Source organism: Andrographis paniculata, unplaced genomic scaffold (assembly GCF_009805555.1).
Source record: "Andrographis paniculata isolate CXL003 unplaced genomic scaffold, ASM980555v1 Contig52END, whole genome shotgun sequence".
Taxonomy (NCBI): domain Eukaryota; kingdom Viridiplantae; phylum Streptophyta; class Magnoliopsida; order Lamiales; family Acanthaceae; genus Andrographis; species Andrographis paniculata.
The window spans coordinates 6905450-6928074 of NW_026137587.1; the positions used below are offsets into that span (position 1 = coordinate 6905450).

The 22625-nt window shown below is 31.9% G+C and overlaps 4 protein-coding genes across 5 annotated transcripts; 1 reads left to right on the top strand and 3 right to left on the bottom strand.

Annotated features, from left to right (window-relative positions):
- Positions 1-1369: 1369 nt before the first annotated feature.
- On the bottom strand, positions 1370-3183 carry LOC127254925 (uncharacterized). Its single transcript, XM_051280277.1, has 3 exons — positions 2893-3183; positions 1926-2131; positions 1370-1801 (listed from the first exon to the last, which is right to left on the bottom strand). Exons 1-3 carry the CDS (start codon positions 2980-2982, stop codon positions 1543-1545), a joined length of 555 nt encoding a protein of 184 aa, XP_051136234.1. The 5' UTR covers positions 2983-3183; the 3' UTR covers positions 1370-1542.
- A 785-nt stretch (positions 3184-3968) lies between these two features.
- Positions 3969-11409, bottom strand: LOC127254439 (beta-glucosidase 18-like). The gene is made up of 13 exons (XM_051279531.1): positions 11373-11409; positions 7055-7114; positions 6771-6892; positions 6590-6656; positions 6448-6506; positions 6246-6321; positions 6044-6118; positions 5870-5957; positions 5352-5604; positions 5154-5269; positions 4780-5053; positions 4590-4692; positions 3969-4500 (listed from the first exon to the last, which is right to left on the bottom strand). Exons 1-13 carry the CDS (start codon positions 11407-11409, stop codon positions 4097-4099), a joined length of 1734 nt encoding a protein of 577 aa, XP_051135488.1. The 3' UTR covers positions 3969-4096.
- Positions 11179-14189, bottom strand: LOC127254506 (beta-glucosidase 18-like). Of its 2 annotated transcripts, none has more exons than XM_051279637.1 (12): positions 13885-14188; positions 13752-13818; positions 13599-13657; positions 13441-13516; positions 13234-13308; positions 13059-13146; positions 12619-12871; positions 12438-12553; positions 12078-12342; positions 11901-12003; positions 11723-11822; positions 11179-11634 (listed from the first exon to the last, which is right to left on the bottom strand). In XM_051279637.1, the coding sequence occupies exons 1-12, from the start codon at positions 14068-14070 to the stop codon at positions 11430-11432; spliced, it is 1593 nt and encodes a 530-aa protein (XP_051135594.1). In that variant the 5' UTR covers positions 14071-14188; the 3' UTR covers positions 11179-11429. The 2 variants fall into 2 exon arrangements, with proteins under 2 accessions (XP_051135594.1, XP_051135595.1); XM_051279638.1 differs by having other exon boundaries at positions 11453-11651; positions 13885-14189.
- A 4714-nt stretch (positions 14190-18903) lies between these two features.
- LOC127255013 (ABC transporter G family member 9-like) lies at positions 18904-21205 on the top strand. The gene is made up of 3 exons (XM_051280420.1): positions 18904-19188; positions 19294-20086; positions 20158-21205. Exons 1-3 carry the CDS (start codon positions 19078-19080, stop codon positions 21138-21140), a joined length of 1887 nt encoding a protein of 628 aa, XP_051136377.1. The 5' UTR covers positions 18904-19077; the 3' UTR covers positions 21141-21205.
- Positions 21206-22625: the final 1420 nt, after the last annotated feature.

Below are 22625 nucleotides of genomic sequence, written 5' to 3' on the forward strand. Positions count from 1 at the left end.
TAATAAAATAATATATTGAATATTTTGTATGTTTAAAAGAAAACATAACAAATAATTTTCAGGTAAAAATATTACATAAAAATTAGGGAAAAGAAAATGTTAGAATGGTCATTCTCAAACTTTTTTTATTTTTTATTTTTAAGAAGGCATTTCTCTATCCATGACAATTGGGAATTATGCTTATCTGAGCGGAACAAATTTTTTTAAAAAATATAAGAATTATTTATTATAAATAAAAAGTGTATATTTTTGTGAACAAACAAAAAAGAATAATAAGAAAGGATTTGATGGACAGAGAAGTAATAATCATTCCTATTTCCTAGTATTGTTCAATTATTCTAACGATAGATTATATATATATATATATATTCATTTAGTATATATTACAAAAATAGTATATCTATATATAAATTTATGAAATTATAAAATTAAAAAGTAAAAAAAAAAAAGAAAAAAATCTCAAAAAATATAAATCAAACGAGTTGTATTATTTTCTTTAAAAATGGTTTTTAAATTAAAATCTAATATTATAAATAAAATTTGAAAGCAATAGATTAAAAATAACAACATAAAAAAAGAAAAAATGGTTTTACTTTTTGGCCTTTTCTTCTTGGATTCTATATTTTTCAGAAACAAATACATATATTTTTATACAAAAAATTTATTGGCTTATTTCCAATCCAAACTTAAAGAACACTCCCAAGTTTCAAACCCCAATAGGTTTGTTCTCTATTTGATGATTAAAATATGAAAATGATATATAAAGAAAAAAGGCCTGTTTGATTTGTATTTATTTACTTCTATATAAACATATAAATTGCCGAATACAATTTTGTTTATTTTCTTTATTATGATAACATGCATATCTAAAACTGGCCCAATACAAGTTTAAAATATATTCAAAGAGATTTATTAAAAGGAAATGGAGTATATTTTCAAGACATTTCTTTTTATCAGCACTTTGATGGTGTCATAACTAATAGCTGCAAATGAATCTTTTCACAGAAATGTCAATCATAATAAATGAAAAATAAACTTATAATTAAAAGCAAAACTTATTTCACTAAAAGACCGGACCGGATCGGATCGGATCAGACCAAATTCGAAAGGTGTCTCTGTCAAAGCATCAAATTGAAAGGCCCCCACCAAATCCTTTCTAATCTTGCTAACAATCCTAAGGGTTGATTGATCATCAATGAAAAGACATCAGATTTAATGGAAAGAATCATCAGCCCACAAAAATGTCCAAACCCCACATGTGTTGGATCCACCCCTATCTGACAACTAATGGATATACAAACATAAATACATACATGCATGCATATATGGATAAGGACACCCAACACAACCATATCGACATTCCAAAAACTCGACAAACACAGATGTATTTCACAGGATACAATCAATCACATGTACCAAATCCTACAATATAGAGTAGTTGTAGTAGTAATAGAACTCAAGAACAACAAATGAATGATGCAGAAGAATTAAGTAGATGGGATATATTTGCAAACTAATAAGACCATTCTTGTTTAGTGAGACTCACTTGTATGCTGCCATGCCGACTCCAGCTTCTCCTCCGTAAGCAGTGAAGTTTTTCCTGGCCTTGGAGAAGTTGATGTAATAGAACTCGGAGATTATGGCTGTGAATAGAGTGAAAGCAGCCCCTGCAGCGAAGACTCCCTTTCTCACGGTCTCACAAGAAGGCGGGTTCTCAAAGAACCTCGACCTGTACTTGGTGTGGTAAGCGTTTCTCACGGAACCGGCCAGTAGGCAGACTTCAGCGATGATAAATGTTATCCTGCATCATGAGCAGGTTGTAAGCATTTTGATCATATACAGCTCGATTTATTTAAAAACCCAAATGCACTTTCAAAGCAAATTATGGTTAATTAGTTCAAAAAGGGTTGATCATCGAGGTATACCAGCACATAATGAAAAGGATGACAGCACAAGCCCTTGAGCCGCCGGGTTTTAGTGGCGATCCACAGCAGAAGCATTTACTTGCAGCCATTATCATTAACTGACTGACCATGAGGAAAAGAAACGCACCAACGCCATACCCGGTTGCAATGTCGGAATCATAAACACAAAATTGATAGTTATCCTCACCATCCCTCTTTGTTGTGCCCTGTCGAATTAATGGAACAATTCGATAACCACAAGAAAATTACAATGACAGTAACCAATTCTTTAAGACTTCATATCAAGAAGAAAATCATCATCGGAGGCCAAAACCAAATCAGTGTACATTTCCAAAACAACTCATTGAAATTTTTATGCAGGTATGCAGCACTTGATTTTTTAGGGATTAAGTAATCGTTGAGATTTGCTACCGATGGTGATTCTTGTTTTCTAATTCTCATACTTGATGTGATCCGAATCAATGGACAGGGATTAATGGATTTCAATATACACCAACCAATTTCACAGTGAATTATACATTTAGGCACCAAAATTCAGGTCAAGGATTTTTAGAGTCGTCGAGACAATCATCAACCTGTCAAAACCTAATCGATACATTCTTACACACGTTCTGCAAAAATTGTAGGTAAGAAAAGCGCAGCAGAAGAGACAAACTAAACAAATCTTATAACGATTTAGCAAATCCGGCATTGATACAGAAGCCGCAAGGACGAGACACAGAAACTCGAGTATGAATAATATCTACCTAGATTCACTCACTCAAATCAGATTATATTTTTCCAAATCCACTCGGAAAACCTAAACAACAACTCACGAGCACAAAATTCAAAATTACCACAGATCCCTCAAAAGCATCCCCACCCAAGCAGCTCAAACCCTAATCATTTCCAAGCCACTTCAACTAATTCCACATCATTAACCGCAGAAACACTTGGATATTAAAACACACAAAATAAAGAAACTCACAGTGCTTCTCCTCCGCTCCGCCGCAACCGCCAAACCAAAAGCGATGAGATCGAGTATGAAGACAGTAATGAGAATGATTTTGGACGCCATTGAAAGCACAGATCTGGATCTACTGGAGTCGTCCCTCGCAATATAACTGGAAAAGAAGAAGCAGAAGAAGAGTAATCGAAAAGGCGAGCAATATCGGGACTGCGACTCCCCACCGACTCACCAGCAGCAGCAGGAGCAGCTCACACTCACGGGAACCAACCACCACATTAATTGCTTGCTTGCTAAGCTTTACTGCCCAGTATTAACCAATTAATTCTATCTTATATCCACACTCCATAAATGGCTATTGCCAGTCCCTCTTCCCTTCTTTTTTAAATCTGTATTCAATATGAAATGACAAGAAAGCCCCCGGCGATCACTTTTATCTTACTTTCTCTTTGTATTTTGTTTGTTTGATACTATTAATATTTAATATAATATTAATATATATCTAAAATAATTTAAAGTATTATATTTTAAATAAAGGAAATTCAATAGATAGTAAAAGAGAAAGTATATGAAAATAAAAAAGAAAAACGAAATATATATTTTAATTTTAATGAAATAAGACCGCGGCTTCAAGAAGGAGATTTGGAAGGGCTAATATGACAATTCATATTAACAATAAATTTAATTATTTACTATTAATGTAAAGAAAGGGAAATAAATAAATGTGAGGGGGAGGGGGAGGGGGAGGGGGACGGTGACGTGACTGTCGGTGGCACGCGTCAATAATTAATACTTGTACGCGGCAGATAAAAGATCTCTATGTTTAGTGTCAACCGTAACGAATATTTATTTCAACATACGTGTATGTATATATTATTATTATTATTAATTTATTATTAAAAATATTCTCATCCTCCAAATATTTTTGGCAAGTTTTTCTAATAGCAACCGAAGCGGTACGAAGAAGACATTTAACTGTAGATTTTTTCCATGATACCTTCAAGTAGCGACTGCGAATTTTTACGTTATCAAAAAAATAAAAATAAATAAATAATAGCTTGATAGCGTGGGATTAACTCATAATTGTGAAAGTCATATATCCGAACTACGTACAAATTTTGTTTATTCAGAGTTCACTCAAAGAGTAACGGCAGTTATTCCGAATATTGGATAGACAATTAATCATAAAATACATACATATTTGATGGCCTCTTTCGATCTCATCTCAATAAGATTGAACACTTACCGTTGATACACATTTGTCCCAGTTTTCTGCACCAACAGAGCTACCATTGCACAAAAAATCTCGGTACCAAAGGGCAGACAGTTTCGGGATCCTCTTCATACTTGCGTTTTCGCTGCTGCGATCGATGTCGTGTATTCCGAATTTCATAGTGTATCCACTGTCCCATTCGAAGTTGTCGAGCAGACTCCAGATGAAGTATCCGCGCACGTCTGCGCCGTCCCTGCAAATTCTCTCCATGCATGAGATAACTCTGCATTCAGTGTGTTTTTGTAGGAATCGATCGTACCTCATGGCTCGAGCAAGATATTCAAGATGTGACTGATGAAAATGAATTCTCTTCACATCATGCCTGTAGTCCAGTTCATCTACAGGAGTAGCGTAGCCTGCAGATGAAATTACTGTCGAATTTTTATGCACGTCGAAAACAACACATAATCATAACAAATTAATCATCCTCTACAACCAATTTTACCGTTTTCTGTGATGTACATTGGTTTGTTGTTGTATCTCTCCCTAAGATACCGGATGATATCCTCCATGCCCCTCGGAACAACGAAAAACCGAGGCATGCCTGTCTGAAATGAGTGTAACAAGATTTAGATTTCGACAAGAATTTGAAACCAAAAAAAAGTAAAAACAGAGCAAAGATCATGGTATCATACTTTATCTCCTATGAGAACACCATCGCGCTCTCCAGTAGTGTACACAAACCCCCGGATCGGACGGTTACTGCCACCGAGACAGGAGGACTCACTGCAGCTGCAATCGGAATAGATGCAATCCTTTGCATAGAGCGTGCCGTAATGATTTACCCCTATGAAATCGATGCTGTCTTTCAAGAGCAACTTTTCCTCGGGAGAGAACCTTGGCAATTCGCTACCATGATACTGTTTCATTTCCGGAGGGTAGTCGCCAAACACAAGTGGATCCAAGGCCCTTCTTTAATATAAGACAACATAAATTTCTTCCATGTTCTATTGTTTTGGTATGCTGCAATCCTAATAACAAATATATATATATATATAGCAGCATTTACCAAGCTGAATTAAATGCTAGCGCCCGAGCTGCTGCTTCCTTGTCCTTCTCATCATCCGTCAATGGAACATACATCAATGCACACACCGTGATGCTTATGAAACCGTCGAGTTTTGACTGCACCAACAAGATCAGCATATGGGCAAGGAATAAAAAATTGGTCCACGGAAATCTTTTAGGAATTGAAGATAGTACTTACCTTAAACTGATCACGATACACTTTAGCTGCTTTGGCGTGTGCTAGCAACATGTTGTGCATTGCGATTAAAGGCTCAACATCTGAATTTCCAATGACACAGTTACCGAACGGAGGTGAGCAGCGAGCCGGAGGGTAGGTACCCCTTTCATAGGCCATCTCTGCAAATATGTTAGGCTCATTGATTGTCATCCAGTACTTCACACGATCTGCGAAATTCTTGAAACATATTTCTGCAAAGTGTACAAACTCCTCCCTGTTGAATCATGTGCATTTCTACACATTAACAAATAGTCCGCTGTATAAAGATACCTAAAGGGATATTTATCATCCTACAGAACAATCTTGACCGAACATTTCACTGTTGTTTCCTCAATGAAACCATACAAATTAACACTGGACCGTATGAATCATTTGATTGTGATTTTTTATTCGATATTGATTTCATGCCTTGTCAAAAATCCTCCAACCAAACAAAGCATATATATATATATATATAATGAAGCAGGATCTGTACATACTGCATCAGAGGACTGAGCCAGGCCCCAAATCTATCTTCAAGCTCTTGAGGATAGTCATGGTGGTGAATAGTCACAAAAGGCTCAATACCTGGGTTGAATCGTGCTGAGTCCCAAATCAACCAAAACAAACCAGTAAAGTGACTAAGTTAATTCGATTTGTAAATTACAGTGTACCTCTGAGTAGGAGATTGTCTATAATCTTATTGTAGAACTGGATACCAACTTGGTTGACCTCACCAAACGTTCCTCCTACAACCAGACCCTATTTTAGTCAAAAACCCAAAATTCGTCTAAACATTGCCGATAAAGTCGTAGCCAAGGAGAAATTCAATTCAAAGTGAAGCTGCAAACCACAATTTAGGAGCAGAATACATACTAGGAACAACTCTACTCCATGAAATTGAAAATCTGTAAGCAGTCAATCCAAGTGAATGCATTATCTCAATGTCTTCCTACGGTTTGTAACTGCCGATTAGTTTGGAGCAATTGCAGAACACAGCTCTCAAGTCTCAATCGAATCCTCGATTCAACGAAAACTACTTATTATTAACAACAATAATAGTAAATCTAAAACATACCAAATAGCGATGATAATGGTCGTCCGCAACATCACCAGTCGTCCCATCCGCTACTGCACCTAAAAATTCCAAGCAGAAAGCCAAAAGTCAAAAAATCCAAATCCAAAAGGCAGCACCAATGTTGCAGAGAAAGTCATACGACCTTCAATCCGGCAAAAAACGTCCCAATTGCAGAGACTTTTCCCATCTTCGAGAAACGCCCCTTCGATCTAGCCAAAGCGATTTTATCCATTAAAAAAACAAAAATAAAACAGAAAGCAAAGAAGCAGAAGCACCACCATTTGTACATATCAAATTAATTATCCTATCCACCACACTCGCACCTGATACGCCGAAGTAGCAGCTCCGAATAGAAACCCTTTGGGGAAATCCGAGCGCCTGACATCAACTACCACTTCTTCTTCCCCTTCCACAGAGCATTTGAGGGTAGGAATTATTGGTGGAACTGCAACCAAAAAAATAAAATGAAAAATAAAAGCGCGCGTTTGTTTGATTTTATGCATCTTTCGGTTTTCGGTTGCGCTTTTAATTTGTTGTGCAATGCGCTTAAATAACAATCCTACAATTACAAATAGTAACGTGGAATCGGTGGCGATTAGACTACAACCCAAATCATGTAAATAAATATACTCCCTTCCTCCTCCCCTCCGCTCTGCAACAAGGGTGTCTTTTCTTTTTTTTCATGTAAATTTTAAAATATTAGTATATATTGAATTATAATAAAAAAAAAAAAAATAAAAATATTCCTATTAGTATGGTGTAATACAAAGGTAATGACATTTGTGTAATGTATTATATGTTGAAAGGGTATTTATTATGTGGAGTAGGTAATACAATTACTAAATTAGAAAATTATAACCTTGTTTTGGAAATGACGAAAATGAAAAATGGTAACCTTTCAATGGGACGGAGGGAGGGAGTATTATACTCCCTCCGTTCCGGAACTATAATCTTGGTTGTGTTGAGCAGGAGATTTAAGGAATATTGATATTAGATTGACAGTGGATAAAAAGTATAGGTAAAAGACATTGTTGCCTTGCGAGTGTATTAGTGTAAAAGGCAGTGTAATTGTGTAATAATAATAATAAAATAGTAATAATGGTTATATACTGATATGGTTATTTATGGAAATAAGACTATTGTTTTGAAACTGACAAAAATAGTAAACAAGACTATTATATTGGGACGGAATTAATATTATATATTGGAAATTAGCCACAGCTTGTACGGATTTATTTTATTCTCCCTCTGTCACAGGACTTGGGATGTATTTGGGCATCGATTTAAGCAATATTGATATTATATCGATAGTTGGTAAAAATTATGAATACAAATTATTTTTGTCCTTGTGAGTGTATTAGTATAAAAAGTAGCGGTAATTGTATAATAATAAAGAAAAATTATTTATAAAATTAAGACTATTATTTTCAGATTGACAAAAATAATAAACAATACTATTGTATTGGGACGAAAAGTATATTTTTCTAAAAAATCCTCGTACTAGTATAGTTTAAGTACGACTTATAAATATAAACATATATATATATATTATATAAAGCTAACAGTAATGAATTTATGAATTACTCTCTCGTTTCATCATAATTGAATTGATAATATTTATAATTTTAATATAAATTTAATATATATATAATTTTAAAATTTAAAATATATATTTAAATATTTGAAAAATTATATAAAAATTTTTAGAAAATAAAATTTTTTATAATACAAATTATTTATAATTAATATAAATTAATTTTATAAAAGATCTGTAGTTTTAAATATAAGTAAATATATATATATATATTTTTTAAAGAGAGATAAAAAGAAATGATTTTTGAGTTAAATATATTTGTTAAATATATTTTGATTTAATAATTTTAACTCAAAATATAAAATATCAATTGTTATGAAATAGAAAAAAATAAAAATAGTGTTGGTCTGTGACTGAGTGGTCACACTTTATTTAATTATTTTACTAAGCAAAGTCAATCAATATCCTATATATTGAAGGAAAGCTTTAGGGTGTATTTGTTTTTTTTATTACGAAGAAATACATATAAAATATATTAAATTTTTGTGAAAAAATATACGTAAAAAAAAAAAAAAAAAACACATAAAAAAACAAGCTTTTATAGTTTTGAAAATTTTTAACATTAAATTATATTTAATTTGTTTTTATATAAAAAAATATATTTAATAATTAAATATATATTTAAAATAATTTAAAATTCATACAAATAATAATTTTCATTAGTTAACAATAATAGCTTATAATATTATTTTATTATTTTTATATTATTAATAGCATTGATAGTTTTAAAATAAATTTAATTTATATAGTTAAAAAAAATTAAAATATATGCTTAAATATTTTACAAATTATATTCCAATAAAAGTATATATAATATGAATATTATTTTATAAATAATAGAATTTTCTATAATACTTATTTATAATTAAAATAAACTAGTTTTACAGAAGATAATAGTTTTAAATATAGATAAAAATATTTATTTTTTTTAAGAGAAATATAAATAAATAAGTTTTGAACAGTCCAATGTTACGTACAATATACATGTTAAATAGTTAATTAAGTTGATTTATATTTATTAAATATATTTATATTTAATAAATTATACTCAAGATAGAAATATTTAAATGGTAACTGAGACAATGTATCAATTAAAATGAAACGGAAAAACTATTTACTTGTATTTTTTATTTTAATAATTTTAAAATAAATAATAAATATTAAATATGTTACACCATTACGTGTATATATATCATAATACTAGTAATAGATAAATAGAAAATAAAAAAAAATAAAAAATAAAAAAGATGAGAAGGACAAGTGAACAAATCAGTGCCATGGGTGTCAACTTCTGTTGATTATTTGAAATAAATTGAGTAAATATCTTTATAAACGATCCCGATGATGTAATAGAAATTAATTAATTATTTATTAAATCGAAAATTATAAAATCCTAATGATCTATAGAGGTTTACCAACTCAAATTTCATTTTGTAATTTATCCTTTTAGGGAAGTTTTTGACGAATAGGGATTTATATATGTATTTGGTAGTGATCTGTTTTTTCTTTTCTTTTCTTTTGTTACGAGTTTTTCCTTAAAAAATAAATTTATTATTTTTTTTTATGACAAATAAAAATGAAAATAAACTTTTTTTTTTTTTTTTGTTATAACAGAGGAAGTAATAATTTTATACGATGATTTGAATGAATTTGATTTAAGATTTAGACGTTTTTGTCTTGTACTTAAATTTGATGTTTTTTTCTATATGCGGTATTGAAAGCGTGTTAATAATATAAAAGATATTTTTTTATTAAATATTTGACTACTTGTAAAATTATATAATATATAGTATATATTGAAAATTATGTTGCATTTGAATAAACAAAATTATCATTTTAATTTAGATTGTTATATTCTACTTTATCAGCTCTGTAGGTAATTAAAAAAATATAAAATGAGATTAGAATCGTCGATACATTTGATTAGGAATGTGTCTTTTGATTTTTAGATTCTCAGTTGCTTCGTTGATGTTGTTAGGCTGTTTAGTTTCTAGTTTATTTAATTTTTTATTATTTCAATAAAGTTTATGCATATTTTAATTTTGTTCAAAGTTCTATTTTCTATTTTAATTTGATTTACATTAATACTTTCAATGTTAACTATGTTAAAAATTTTGTTCTTAACTCTAATTGTGTTGAGATAAAACAAAAAACTAGATAAATTAAATATGTAAATATTTGTGTTATATTTCTATATAAATATAACGTTAATCGTACTCCTCAAAATATTTGATTTTCGATCAGAAAATTTAGATAAATAGTATATTAAATAAAATAAATTTAAATGTAATGAGAGATAAAAGTATATGTTTATTTTTATTTGACTAATGTGATGAAATAAAATATATATTTATTTGCTATTTTAGAAATATGATAGCAGTACTTAAGACAGATCAAAATAAAAATATTGCAAAATATTTATACGATAGAGAGTATCAATTGATGAGTGTGAAAAGTTTTTTTTTTTTTTTTTTTTTTGTGATGGTATTAAATTAAAAAAAAAAAACAATTTTATTGAAAAAAATATTTAAAAAGAAAAAGAAAATTTTGATTTTGAGTTTAAATATTGTATTTATAGTTTAGTTTAAATATATTTATATTTATAGTGATATTTTGTAAATTAATAGTAGTAATACATTTGATTCGAAACACTCTCTATATGTTCATGGTTTTATAATTCAAATTTTACATTCATCAATTTTTCTTAATTAAACTAAATGTACATAATAATAATAATTTTTATTTATTTTTTCTTTTTTAAGTCACTGTAAAAATTTCTACACCACATTATATTGTATCAAACCATTGATCCAAATTTGATTACTCTCCACCACAAACCCACGAAGAAAGACAACCTTGTACTTAAAAAATCACTGACCTCGTCGTTTTCAAATTCATCTAGTTGTAACTTATTTTTTCTGATGTAATTTATATACTATTAAATTCAATTAAAAATTTACCTAAAGTACGTTTAAATAACCATTACGAATTCTCACATTATAAATAAAAACAATAATAATAATAGTGTTAGTAAATTCGTAATCTAATGTAATAAGTTTAAATCTACGACACCCCGTGTAATGAGATTCCAACATTACTAAAAATAATAATAATACTAATTAATTTCTATTACCATCTATTGTGTAATTAGATTATTTATTTATCTCATTTCCCAAACCACGTAGTATTAGAAATTTATTTGTACAATTTTAATTTATATATATATATATATTAAAAAAAAGATACATTAAAAAACTCTCTTAAATACTTACTATACACACGCCATTGCCAAAAGCAAGAAAATAGATAGAAATATAATCAACTTAATTACCTTGTGTGCAAAGGCTGCTAAGCTGCATCATATTCATATTGGTATTTCTTCTTTTTGCTACCCAACAACAAGTCTTTTGCCACCATTGCCATTGCCATTCAAGAACTCTCGAAACCAATGAGCAGACAGTTTCGGGATCCTGTTCATCGTCCCATTTTCGCGATCCACATGGTATATTCCGAATTTCAATTTGTATCCACTCGACCATTCGAAATTGTCCATCAATGTCCAAATGAAGTATCCACGAACATCCGCGCCGTTCCTGCAAATGCGACGATACTATATACTATACTATGATCGGGTTTTGGGTTTCGGGTAATCCGATAATAATGTGTCTGCATGTAATGTACCTTATAGCTCGAGCAAGATATGCAAGATATGATTTATGAAAATGTATTCTCTTCACATCGTGATGGTAGTTGTCGTATTCGTCGAGAGGACTCGAGTAGCCTGTCGAAACAGGAAACACTTTCGATAACCATTTCGAAAAACACATAAAAGCTTAATGTACCAATTGGTGTTTTTTACCATTCTCTGTGATGTACATTGGTTTGTTGTTGTATCTTCCCTTAACATAATCGACGATGCGTTCCATCCCGCTCGGAACTACGTAAAAATAAGACTGGCCTGTCTGCAAAAGGAATGTATTAAGATATACTTATCAAAAATCAATTTTCGAAAATTAAAGACATGGAGCTAGTGTACTTTATCTCCTATGGGAATGCCATTGCGATACGGGGAAGAGCACACGAACCCCTGGATGGCACGGTTGCCTTCGCTGTTTCGACATATGGAGTCTGCACAATAGAGACAATCGGATGCATAGAGTGTGCCGTAGTGATTGATCCCGATGTAATCGAGGCTGTCTTTCAGAAGCAACTTTTCCTCGGGGGAGAAGATTGGCAGTTCGCTGCCGTGATAGCGTTTCATTTCCGGAGGGTAGTCCCCGAACACAAGTGGATCCAATACCCTTCTCAAATAGAAAAAATGTGCATTTCTTGAATGTTGTTATATATATATAATGTTGATGATATCTGAATTACAGAGATGTGTAGCAGGATTTACCAAGCTACTGTAAAAGCTAGTGCCCGGGAGGCAGCTTCCTTGTCTTTCTCATCTTCTGTCAGCGGGACATACATCAATGCAGCCACCGACAGGCTTATACCACTGTCGATTTTGGACTGCATCAACAAGACATGATTCATCAGTATATAGCAAGGGAAAGACAAAATTGATGATTGGTTACCTTAAACTTATCGCGATACAATTTAGCAGCTTTGGCGTGTGCTAGCAACATGTTGTGCACTGCTATTAATGGCTCGACATCTGAATTTCCGGCAGCACATTGACCGAATGGAGGCGAGCAACGAGCAGGAGGATAAACACCCCTCTCATAGCCTAGCTGTGCATACATGTTGGGCTCGTTGATTGTCATCCAGTTCTTTACACGATCCGAGAAATGCTTGAAACATGTTTCTGCAAAGTGTATAAACTCCTCCCTGTTGAAGAACCATAAAGAGATAATATCATCCTAAAGAACAGTCTCAGCCAAACAAAGGAGGTTATGAAGAACCACTTAGGTTACCACAATCATCTTCATTGTTGTTTTATCGATGCAACAATGATTCTATGTAATTTAAAAACATCAACATTACTGCATAATAATTAAGCAGGATCTGTACATACTGCATCAGGGGGCTGAGCCAGCCCCCAAATCTATCTTCAAGCTCTTGAGGATAGTCATGGTGGTGAATAGTCACAAAAGGTTCCATACCTGTGTTGAATCGTGCTGAGTCAGTCCCAAATCAACCAAAACAAAACTAGTGAAGTAATTGAGTTGATTTGTGATTCTACGGAGAACCTCTGAGTAGGAGATTGTCAATAATCCTGTTGTAGAACTGGATACCGAGTTGGTTGACTTCACCAAAAGTTCCTCCTACAGTCAATTCAAATCCCTATATTAGACCAGATCCAGACTTCGTCAAAACAGTGACGATAAAGTCGTAGCGACGTTGAAATTAAATTCAAGCTGAATCTGGAAATCACAATTTAGGAGTAGAATACATACTAGGAACAACTCTACTCCATGAAATTGAAAATCTATAAGCAGTCAATCCAAGCGAATGCAGTATCTCAATGTCTTCCTACGGTTTGTAAGTGTCGATTAGTTTGGAGCAATCGCAGAGCACAACTCTCGAGAACAAAAACAGGAGGTCTAGAACATACCTTGTACCGATGGTAATGGTCGTCCGCAACATAGCCATTCGTTGCATCAGCTATTGCACCTGAAATTTCAAGCAAAAATCCAAAACCGTGGTGGACACACTACACTACACTACACAAAACCGCCATCAACATAGCAGAGTAAGTCATTCCAACCTTCAATCCGGCAAAACACGTCCCAATTGCAGAGACTTTTCCCATCTTCGAGAACCGCCCCTTCAACCTAGCCAAAAAGCAATGAAGCACCACCGTTTCTACACATCAAATTATGAATGATCCTAAGGCATACCTGATACGCAGAAGTAGCAGCTCCAAATAGAAATCCTTGAGGAAAATCCGAGCGTTCAACATCAACTACCACTGCTTCCGCTGCAGCAGAGCATTTGAGTGTAGATATTGTCGGCGGAAGCAAAAGTAGGGTGTCCAAAACAACCATAACAACAATAAAAATGCATGTGTGTTCCATTGTAGGCATCTGCTTTTCTTTCTGCTGTTGTTGTTCTTCGATTCGCTGTTCCCGACGCTACAATATAACAATCAATCTGCGGATGGTTTTTTGGATCTCCCTTCTCTTCTCAAACTCTGTTAACTCATCTCTGACGACATAAGTAATAATTTTGCAGGGCCCGCATGATTGGCTGTACTCACTACATCAAATAAATAGCACAAAGATTTTTTTTTTACTGTGATAAGTTATTTTTTGGGAAAGTATACATTTTGATTATATTTAAAAATTTTAAATTTTAAATTATATTAATTAATTATTTTAATATTAATTTATAAATATTTTTATTATATTATAATTACTTTTATAAATATATTTTAAATTATTTATTAATCCTACCCTTCCACCATTATTCTTGTTATTATTATTATTGAGTTCAACTTGGGCTGAAGCTAAGTGACTACATACAGTGACGACACAAACCATAAATCGGTAGAACAAAACTCCAATCTGATGGGCCGACATTTTTTTATTTTGAATTTAATCCTCCAAATATAGCATAATCCAGTATTTACCATTGACTTGTCACATATTACATATTTTCTCAAAATTCATTTAAAAAGAAAAAAGAAACTAATCAAAATTCAAAACACACGCTAATGCTTGTAGAATCACTTAACTATTTGTTTTTGTACTGATCTATTTGTTATAGTTTGAAATTGATTTCAAATAAATTATTTATTTTGAATTTTTATTTAAATAATATTTTAATATAATATTTTATAAAAAATAATAATATATTTTTATTTTATTAAAAATTGTGTCGAATGAATTAATAATTTAAATCTAAATATAAAATTACAAAATAACAGATTCCGAATTGCTAAAATATAAATTAACAAAAGTATAAGTTGTTTTTTGATATATTTTAAAAGTATTTTGAAAAATTTTGTAAATAGTGGAAAATTTGAATAAAAAAAATATTTCCTCCATTAGCACTAATTATGATACAATATTCAGGCAAAAATAAAAAAAAATAATATTTAATATAAAAATTGAGTAGTTAAAAAGTGAAATAGAGTTATTATTGAAAATTTATTAAATAATTAATACTCACTCTGTCCACTAAAATTAGCATAATTTAGTCCCGCACAGAGATTAAAAAAATAAATATTTTATTGAAAAAATGATAAATAGTTGCGGTTGTTTTTAGAAATTTAATTAGAAATTAAAGTAAATGAAGAGATAATATAATAAAATTAATGATATTTGTTGTAAATAAGTGTTGAATAGAGGATAATAATTACATGTTGATTTGTTAATTTTATTAAAATTAGTAATATTATAAATTTAACGGTAAAAGAAAAAGTGAGAATAAACTTGGCCGAGGGAAGAAATAATAAAGCAACAAAAATAAATAAATAAAAAAGTAAAAGCAGATTAATTATAAGCATTTATTAAATTAAGGATCATAAATTATGGGTGTATAATATTATTTATTATAAATAAATTTATCCATAAATTTAACGGATCGAAAAAAAATGACATAATTATTCGGAACGAAATAAATAGTTGTTTAATGTGACGTATAAGTAATGTATTAAATATGATATATTGTATACAGTTTTTTAATATAATATTTTAAATAAAAATTATACATTTGATGAGATATTTAAAAAATAAATTGTTGATGAATATTAAAAAAATTTATATATACTCAAACAAGTCATAAATATATTAGATTAATATGGACGATATAATTTGGCAGTTCGTGTAAAATTAGGAAAACTATATCTGGTAAAAGCCAACCAAACCATGCTTGTAAACTAAAATTTAAATTATGATTAATTAAGGCCAAATTCTAGAAAAAAAAAAAAAATTAAATTAATCAGAGAGAATATTTCTTAGTTTTTTAAGTTAAGATTGTTGTTACTTGTTTGGGTGATGAATTAATGAATCAAATACCTAAATACAAATTGAAATTGTTATTATTTTAAGTAATCGTTAGTTTCGAAATATTTTTCAATTTAAAATCTGTATTCTGGAAAAATGTTGATAATACTCCCTCCGTCCCATAACAAAATATCTATTTTTTCATTTTAGTCCGTCTCATAACAAAGTATCAATTTTTTATTTATTTTTTTTTTTAAGTAATTGTACTATCTACTTAACATTACAAATACCCTTACAACTTACAATATATTATACAAATGTCATTACCTTTATATCACACGTATTAATAAAGTTATTTTAGTCATTTCTACTTTATTCCTACTATATCTTAATATAATACTAATATTTCTAAAACTACATGCAAAAAGCAAAATGTAAGAGGGGGTATAATATTTGAAATTTCAAAATGAATAAAATAACTAAATAATTAAGCCCAAAAATAATTTTGAAATAATAATAATAAAAAAAAATCTAAAGTAACACAATTATTAGTTAAATTTAGACTCGGCAATGGGTCGATACGTGTCGGGTTGAATACTTAAATGGGTTAAATTACTCAACTATAACCCGATCTGTTTATTATCGTGTCGGGTTCGGGTTGACTCGTGTTGACCCGTATACATAATTAAGTCTAATTTCTTGATTCAAATTAAATAATTTTTTATTTTGTTTTTGTAAATTAGATTGAATCATTTAAAATTGAACTTAGTTTAAATTAATTTATGAAAAAATTATTAAATTATGATTATTTTATATATATAATAAATATATTAATAAATATTAATATATTATAATTGGGTTGTCGTGTCGGGTTCGAGTTGAGAGCTTTAACCCTAACTCGACCTGTTAATTATCATGTCGGGTTCATGTCAACCCGTATACATAATCGGGTTGAAAATGTTTGACCCAAACCCAATTATTTCGTGTCGGATTATCGTGTCGGGTCAGTTTTTGTCGGCTCTAGTTAAATCACTGTAATAATTACAACTTGTATTAGACAAACAAGAAAGTATAATACTCCCTCCGTCCACAAACTAATGTCGTACTTTCCTACTTGGGACGTCCAACAATTATTGTCCTATTTCATTTTTTAAACACAAATTTTACATTTTTACCCTCTATTCATTTATTATTTTTAATCTCTACCATACAATTAAGGGCAAATTTGTCAATTCATAACAAAAAGACAATCACCTGAAAAACCGTGCAAATATACTTTAGGACAATAAAAATTAGACCGAGGAAGTACTACATAGCAAAAAAGATATTATTATTATTGTCAATTTTTGTTTCTATTATCGGAGCTTGTTGAGGTTGAAAGCTTGGCTCCTTTTCATGTAACAAAACTTCTGTTATGGTGAGTGGTTATATTATTTAGGTGAAATTGAGCTCACACGTTTTATTAAATGTTCGACTAAACAACGATAGTAATTTATATATTGTCTTGTAATTACACAATTATATCATTATTCAATTCTCATTTCTTTTTCATTGTTGGCCAACCATTGCTGAGTTTGCTTTGTAAGATTGTTGAAAATAATTTTTTTTTAATATAAAATATAGAGAATTTTGTAGAAAATATAAAAATAATGAATGTGTGTAATATGTTAATTTATTTTTTTAAAAAAAAATAAATTGAAAAAAAAAGAAGGAAAAGAGAAAGAACAAAGCCCATATAGTTTATTTTTAAAATGTTTCTTTTAATTAAACTTTATTACAATGATTCTATTTCTAATTTATAATCTTTTGAAATTATTTTGTGAGGGTACTTATAAACCTTTTTGAAAAAACACTGATATTACAACAAAATATTACATATATTTATATTATATAATTATATAATATAGATTAATACTTGTAATATGATGATATATTCTACATGTTTACTCTCAAGAATACTTGTGGTATATTATTTATTTTCATTAAAAAAATATTTTTTTTTAATAAAAAAAAATTAAGTAAGTTTGGTTGAGTACGAAACTAAACTTAATAATATTTTAATATTAATGTGAGATATGTAAACAATAAAAATAAAAAATAAAAAATTGATGAATAAATATAAAATGTAGTGGTAATTGATTTTTTTTTTTTTTTGTTAAAGTAAGTAAAATTTATTGTGTATAAAATTATTTTATTATAAATGAATTAGGAATACTATTATTGTAATAGTGATTTTTTTACGTATATAAAAATAATAATATATTTTTATTGATAAATTAAATAGAGTTAATTTTGATTAAAGTTAAAAACAAACAAACAAACGCTTCTAATCCTAAAATAATCATATTTTATTTTACTTTTGACGAAATCTTAATAATAATTATTATATTATCATATTAAAATCATGTGAGGAAATTAGTAATAAGATTGTGTATGTATATAATTTTGTTTGTTTGGATATTTTGAAATGGAAAAAGTGCAAGAAGCGTATGGCCAACAAATTCAAGCCGTGAAACCCTATTGAATCAAAGAAACGTGATAATTTACACATACATACGATGATATATATATATATCTGTATAGATATAGATATAGAGAGAGAGAGAGAGAGAGTTTGTGAATCTGGTTTGAGTGGGAATACAAAACCAATCCCAAACTAGATAGAGAAAGAGGAGAGGAGAGAGAGAGGCAGGAAAAGCTCGGAATCAGTTGTCGTCTCCAGCGCAACCGCCCCTCTTCCCCTCTCATCTTTCCTGCATGATCATATTCATATTCATATTCATATTCATCTCTCTCTCTCTACATTTGACATTAATTGTTTCTCCACAGTTCACTTCTATTCAATTCAATGGCTTCTCCATCAACCCTAGCTCTCTTCCTCATTAACTCTTAATTCGATCTTCCTGTGATTCTCTCCCTTTGCATTTATGGCGCACTTTTGACCATCTGATTCTGATTCTGTGCATCGTATATACATATTTGTATATCGGTAATCAGAATAGGATTTCTTGTTACAAGTGCTCGGGTTTTTTTTTTTTTTTCTTATTTATATTGTCGTCATAGTTGTACAGTCTATTCAATTCATTGAATTACCTTGTATTTATACATATACATATCGACCGGGAGAGGAGAGAAGCACTGCACATGGCGTCGGAGGAAGTTGTCGATTTGGAGCACCAAAATCACAACTTTCACTTCGAGAATGGACCTGCCGCAGCCATCTTCTCCAAAGCCACTCTCCCTGTCACTCTCAAGGTCTCTCTCTCTCCTCTCTCTCTCTCTATATAGTTGTTTAATTTGAATCTCACCTCTAGGGTTCTACAGGGTTTGGGTAATTTTTAATTAAAAATAATTTTGCAGTTTAAGGATGTGATCTACAAAATCAAAATCGAGAAACCAGGAAAGTTCGTTAAAGCCGCCGGGAAATCGGAGGAGCGGACGATCCTCAAGGGAATCTCCGGCGTGGTCTCGCCGGGAGAGATTCTCGCCATGCTCGGCCCCTCCGGCAGCGGCAAAACCACGCTCCTCACCGCACTCGGCGGCCGCCTCGGCGGCCGCCTCGCCGGCAGCGTGTCCTACAACGGCCGGCCGTTCTCCAACGCTATGAAACGCAACACTGGATTCGTTACCCAGGACGACGTCCTCTATCCTCACCTGACGGTGACGGAGACCCTCGTCTACACAGCCCTTCTTCGGCTGCCACGTGTCCTCTCGAAAGCCGAGAAGACGGCTCACGCCGAAGCCGTCATCGCGCAGCTCGGCCTCACGCGCTGCCGGAACAGCATCATCGGCGGGCCGCTCCTCCGCGGAATCTCCGGCGGCGAGAGGAAGCGCGTGAGCATCGGCCAGGAAATGCTGATCAATCCGAGCCTCCTGTTCCTCGACGAGCCGACTTCGGGGCTCGACTCCACGACGGCGCAGCGCATCGTGTCGACTCTGTGGGAGCTCGCTAACGGCGCCAGAACCGTCGTCATGACCATCCACCAGCCGTCGAGCCGCCTCTTCTACATGTTCCATAAAGTGCTTCTCCTCTCCGACGGCAATCCTCTGTACTTCGGCAAGGGCTCCGCCGCCGTCGACTATTTCTCCTCCGTCGGATTCTCCCCCGCCGTCGCCATGAACCCCGCCGATCTCCTCCTCGATCTCGCCAACGGTACCCCCAATTCCAATACAAATTACTCAAAATAAAAAATTAGGGTTTATATATTTAATTTTGAATTGCAGGTGTATCGACGGGTGAGAACGGCGAAGATCAAGCGGCGGTGAAGCAGACATTGGTGGCGGCGTACAAAACACACTTATCGGAAATCGTGGAATCCGAACTCACCGACTGCTCCGCCGAACCTCCCGTCGCCGGAGATGACAGAACACTGAGCCGGTGGTCCAACACCTGGGTCAATCAATTTTCAGTGCTTTTCCGGCGAGGTATAAAAGAGCGAAAACACGAATCCTTCGCCGGAATCAAAGTCGCCCAGGTTCTAATCGTCGCCATAGTCGCCGGACTGTTATGGTGGCAATCCAGCACCAGTCATCTGCAAGATCAGGTGGGGCTAATGTTCTTCTACTCAGCTTTTTGGGGATTCTACCCATTATTCCAGGCGATCTTCACATTCCCTCAAGAACGATTGATGCTGGAGAAGGAGCGTGCGTCGGGGATGTACCGCCTCTCGTCGTACTTCATGGCGCTGACCGTCGGCGACCTTCCGATGGAGATGGTCCTGCCGACGATGTTCTACACGATAACGTATTGGATGGCGGGGCTGAAGCCGACGGCGGGGCACTTCTTCTGGGGTCTGTTGGGGCTGCTGTACGGCGTGCTCTGCGCGCAGGGGCTGGGGCTGGCGATCGGCGCGGCGGTGATGAACCTGAAGTCGGCGACGGTTTTCGCGTCGGTGATAATGTTGACGTTCCAGCTGGCGAGCGGGTTCTTCGTGCAGAACGTGCCGATTTTTATCCGTTGGATTAAATATATATCGATCAGTCAGTATACATTCAAGATCCTGGTGGCGGCGCAGTATAAGGTTGGGGAGACGTATCCTTGCGGCGGCGGCGGCGGCGAGGTTTGTTTGGTGGAGGATTTTCCGGCGATCAAGCCGGTGGGGCTGCGGGGGGTTTCGACGGCGATCGGCGCCATGGCGGTGATGATTGTTGGTTACCGTCTGATTGCCTATTTGGCGCTTACCAGAGTCGGTGCGTTGAAGAAGTGATTATTATTATTATTATTATTATTATTATTATTATTATTATTATTATTATTATTATTATTATTATTATTAATTAGTTGTTTAATTAATATGGGCCTTTTTAAAAAAAAAAAAAAAAAAAAATTGAATTTAGAATTTGGTAGTGTAAGAACATTGTTGCATTGCAAAATTGTTAGGTGTGTCTACTTATCTCATCTTCTACCTTTTTTTGGTAACATAAATGTTATGTCGAGTTAATGTAATTTATATCTTAATAGGTACTATGCATGTTTATTATTGCTTACATATCTATGGTTTGTGAACATAAATTGGGATTTCATTATTTTAATTTGGGTCGAAACATATTATTAGCTTTGGTAAATTACTTTTCTTAATTCAGCCCATTGAATGTCCTATTTCAAAACTTTGTTTAGACAAGATTTTTGAAATTTTAAAGATTGAATTTTGAATGATACGATCCAAATATAAATAATATTTTATTGATGCCCAAAATTAGACATTTTCAATTATGTGAAGATTATCATTTTAAATTGTCGCACTTTTTCTCCTTCTTGTCAGTTTATTTTATTAACTTAGTTACCCCAAAAATTAGCCATCAATGTAACTCTATCATTGAATTTATTTATTTATTATGTAAATGGTAACATATAAATGTTTTTTCAATAAAAAAAAATCAACTGTTTTACATGTAATTAATCGTGCCAATTATAAACACACAGCTCTAAAAAAATATTCTGTCATCAATGAATTTATTGTATGCACTGATAATGTACCTCATTAAAATGGCTAGAAGGCCAAACGTTACAAATTCCAATAACACCTACTACTGACTATGCCCTTAAAATAAAATGACTGATCTTTTTTTTTTTATTATTATTATTTTTAAATATATAGTAAATAAATGAATATTTGTTTATTTTTATAAATTAATTTATATTAATTACATATATATATATATCTATATTTTAAATTTATTATTTTCTATAAAATTTTCACATTGAATAATATATAAATTAAAATACTTTTAACCTTTTCTTTTTTTTTTTCTTTTTTTTTTTTTTCAGATTACTTTACTATGAACTTTCCAATAAAAACATATACTACTAGTCTACTACTTAAACTCACATGTCAAATGGAAAGACAAAAATACAAAGAAAAATTAATATTATTGTGTTTTTATTATTTTCATAAGTTATATCTTAAAATTGTATTTTATTTTATTTACCGAGTATATTGCAGTATTTATATAGCATAAAATACACGTTCAATTTCGCGTGCGAAATAAAAATAAATAAATAAAAAGAAAGTTATTCAATCTTTTTATTTTTATCATTTCAATTTTTTGAATTATATATTGTATCTACAAATTTATTTTTTTCTATTCACTAAATATATTTTTCATATGAAATTACACGCGCAATCTCAAGTGCCAAATGAAAATATGCAAACTTTTTTCTTAATCATTTTAATATTTTGAATTATATCTCC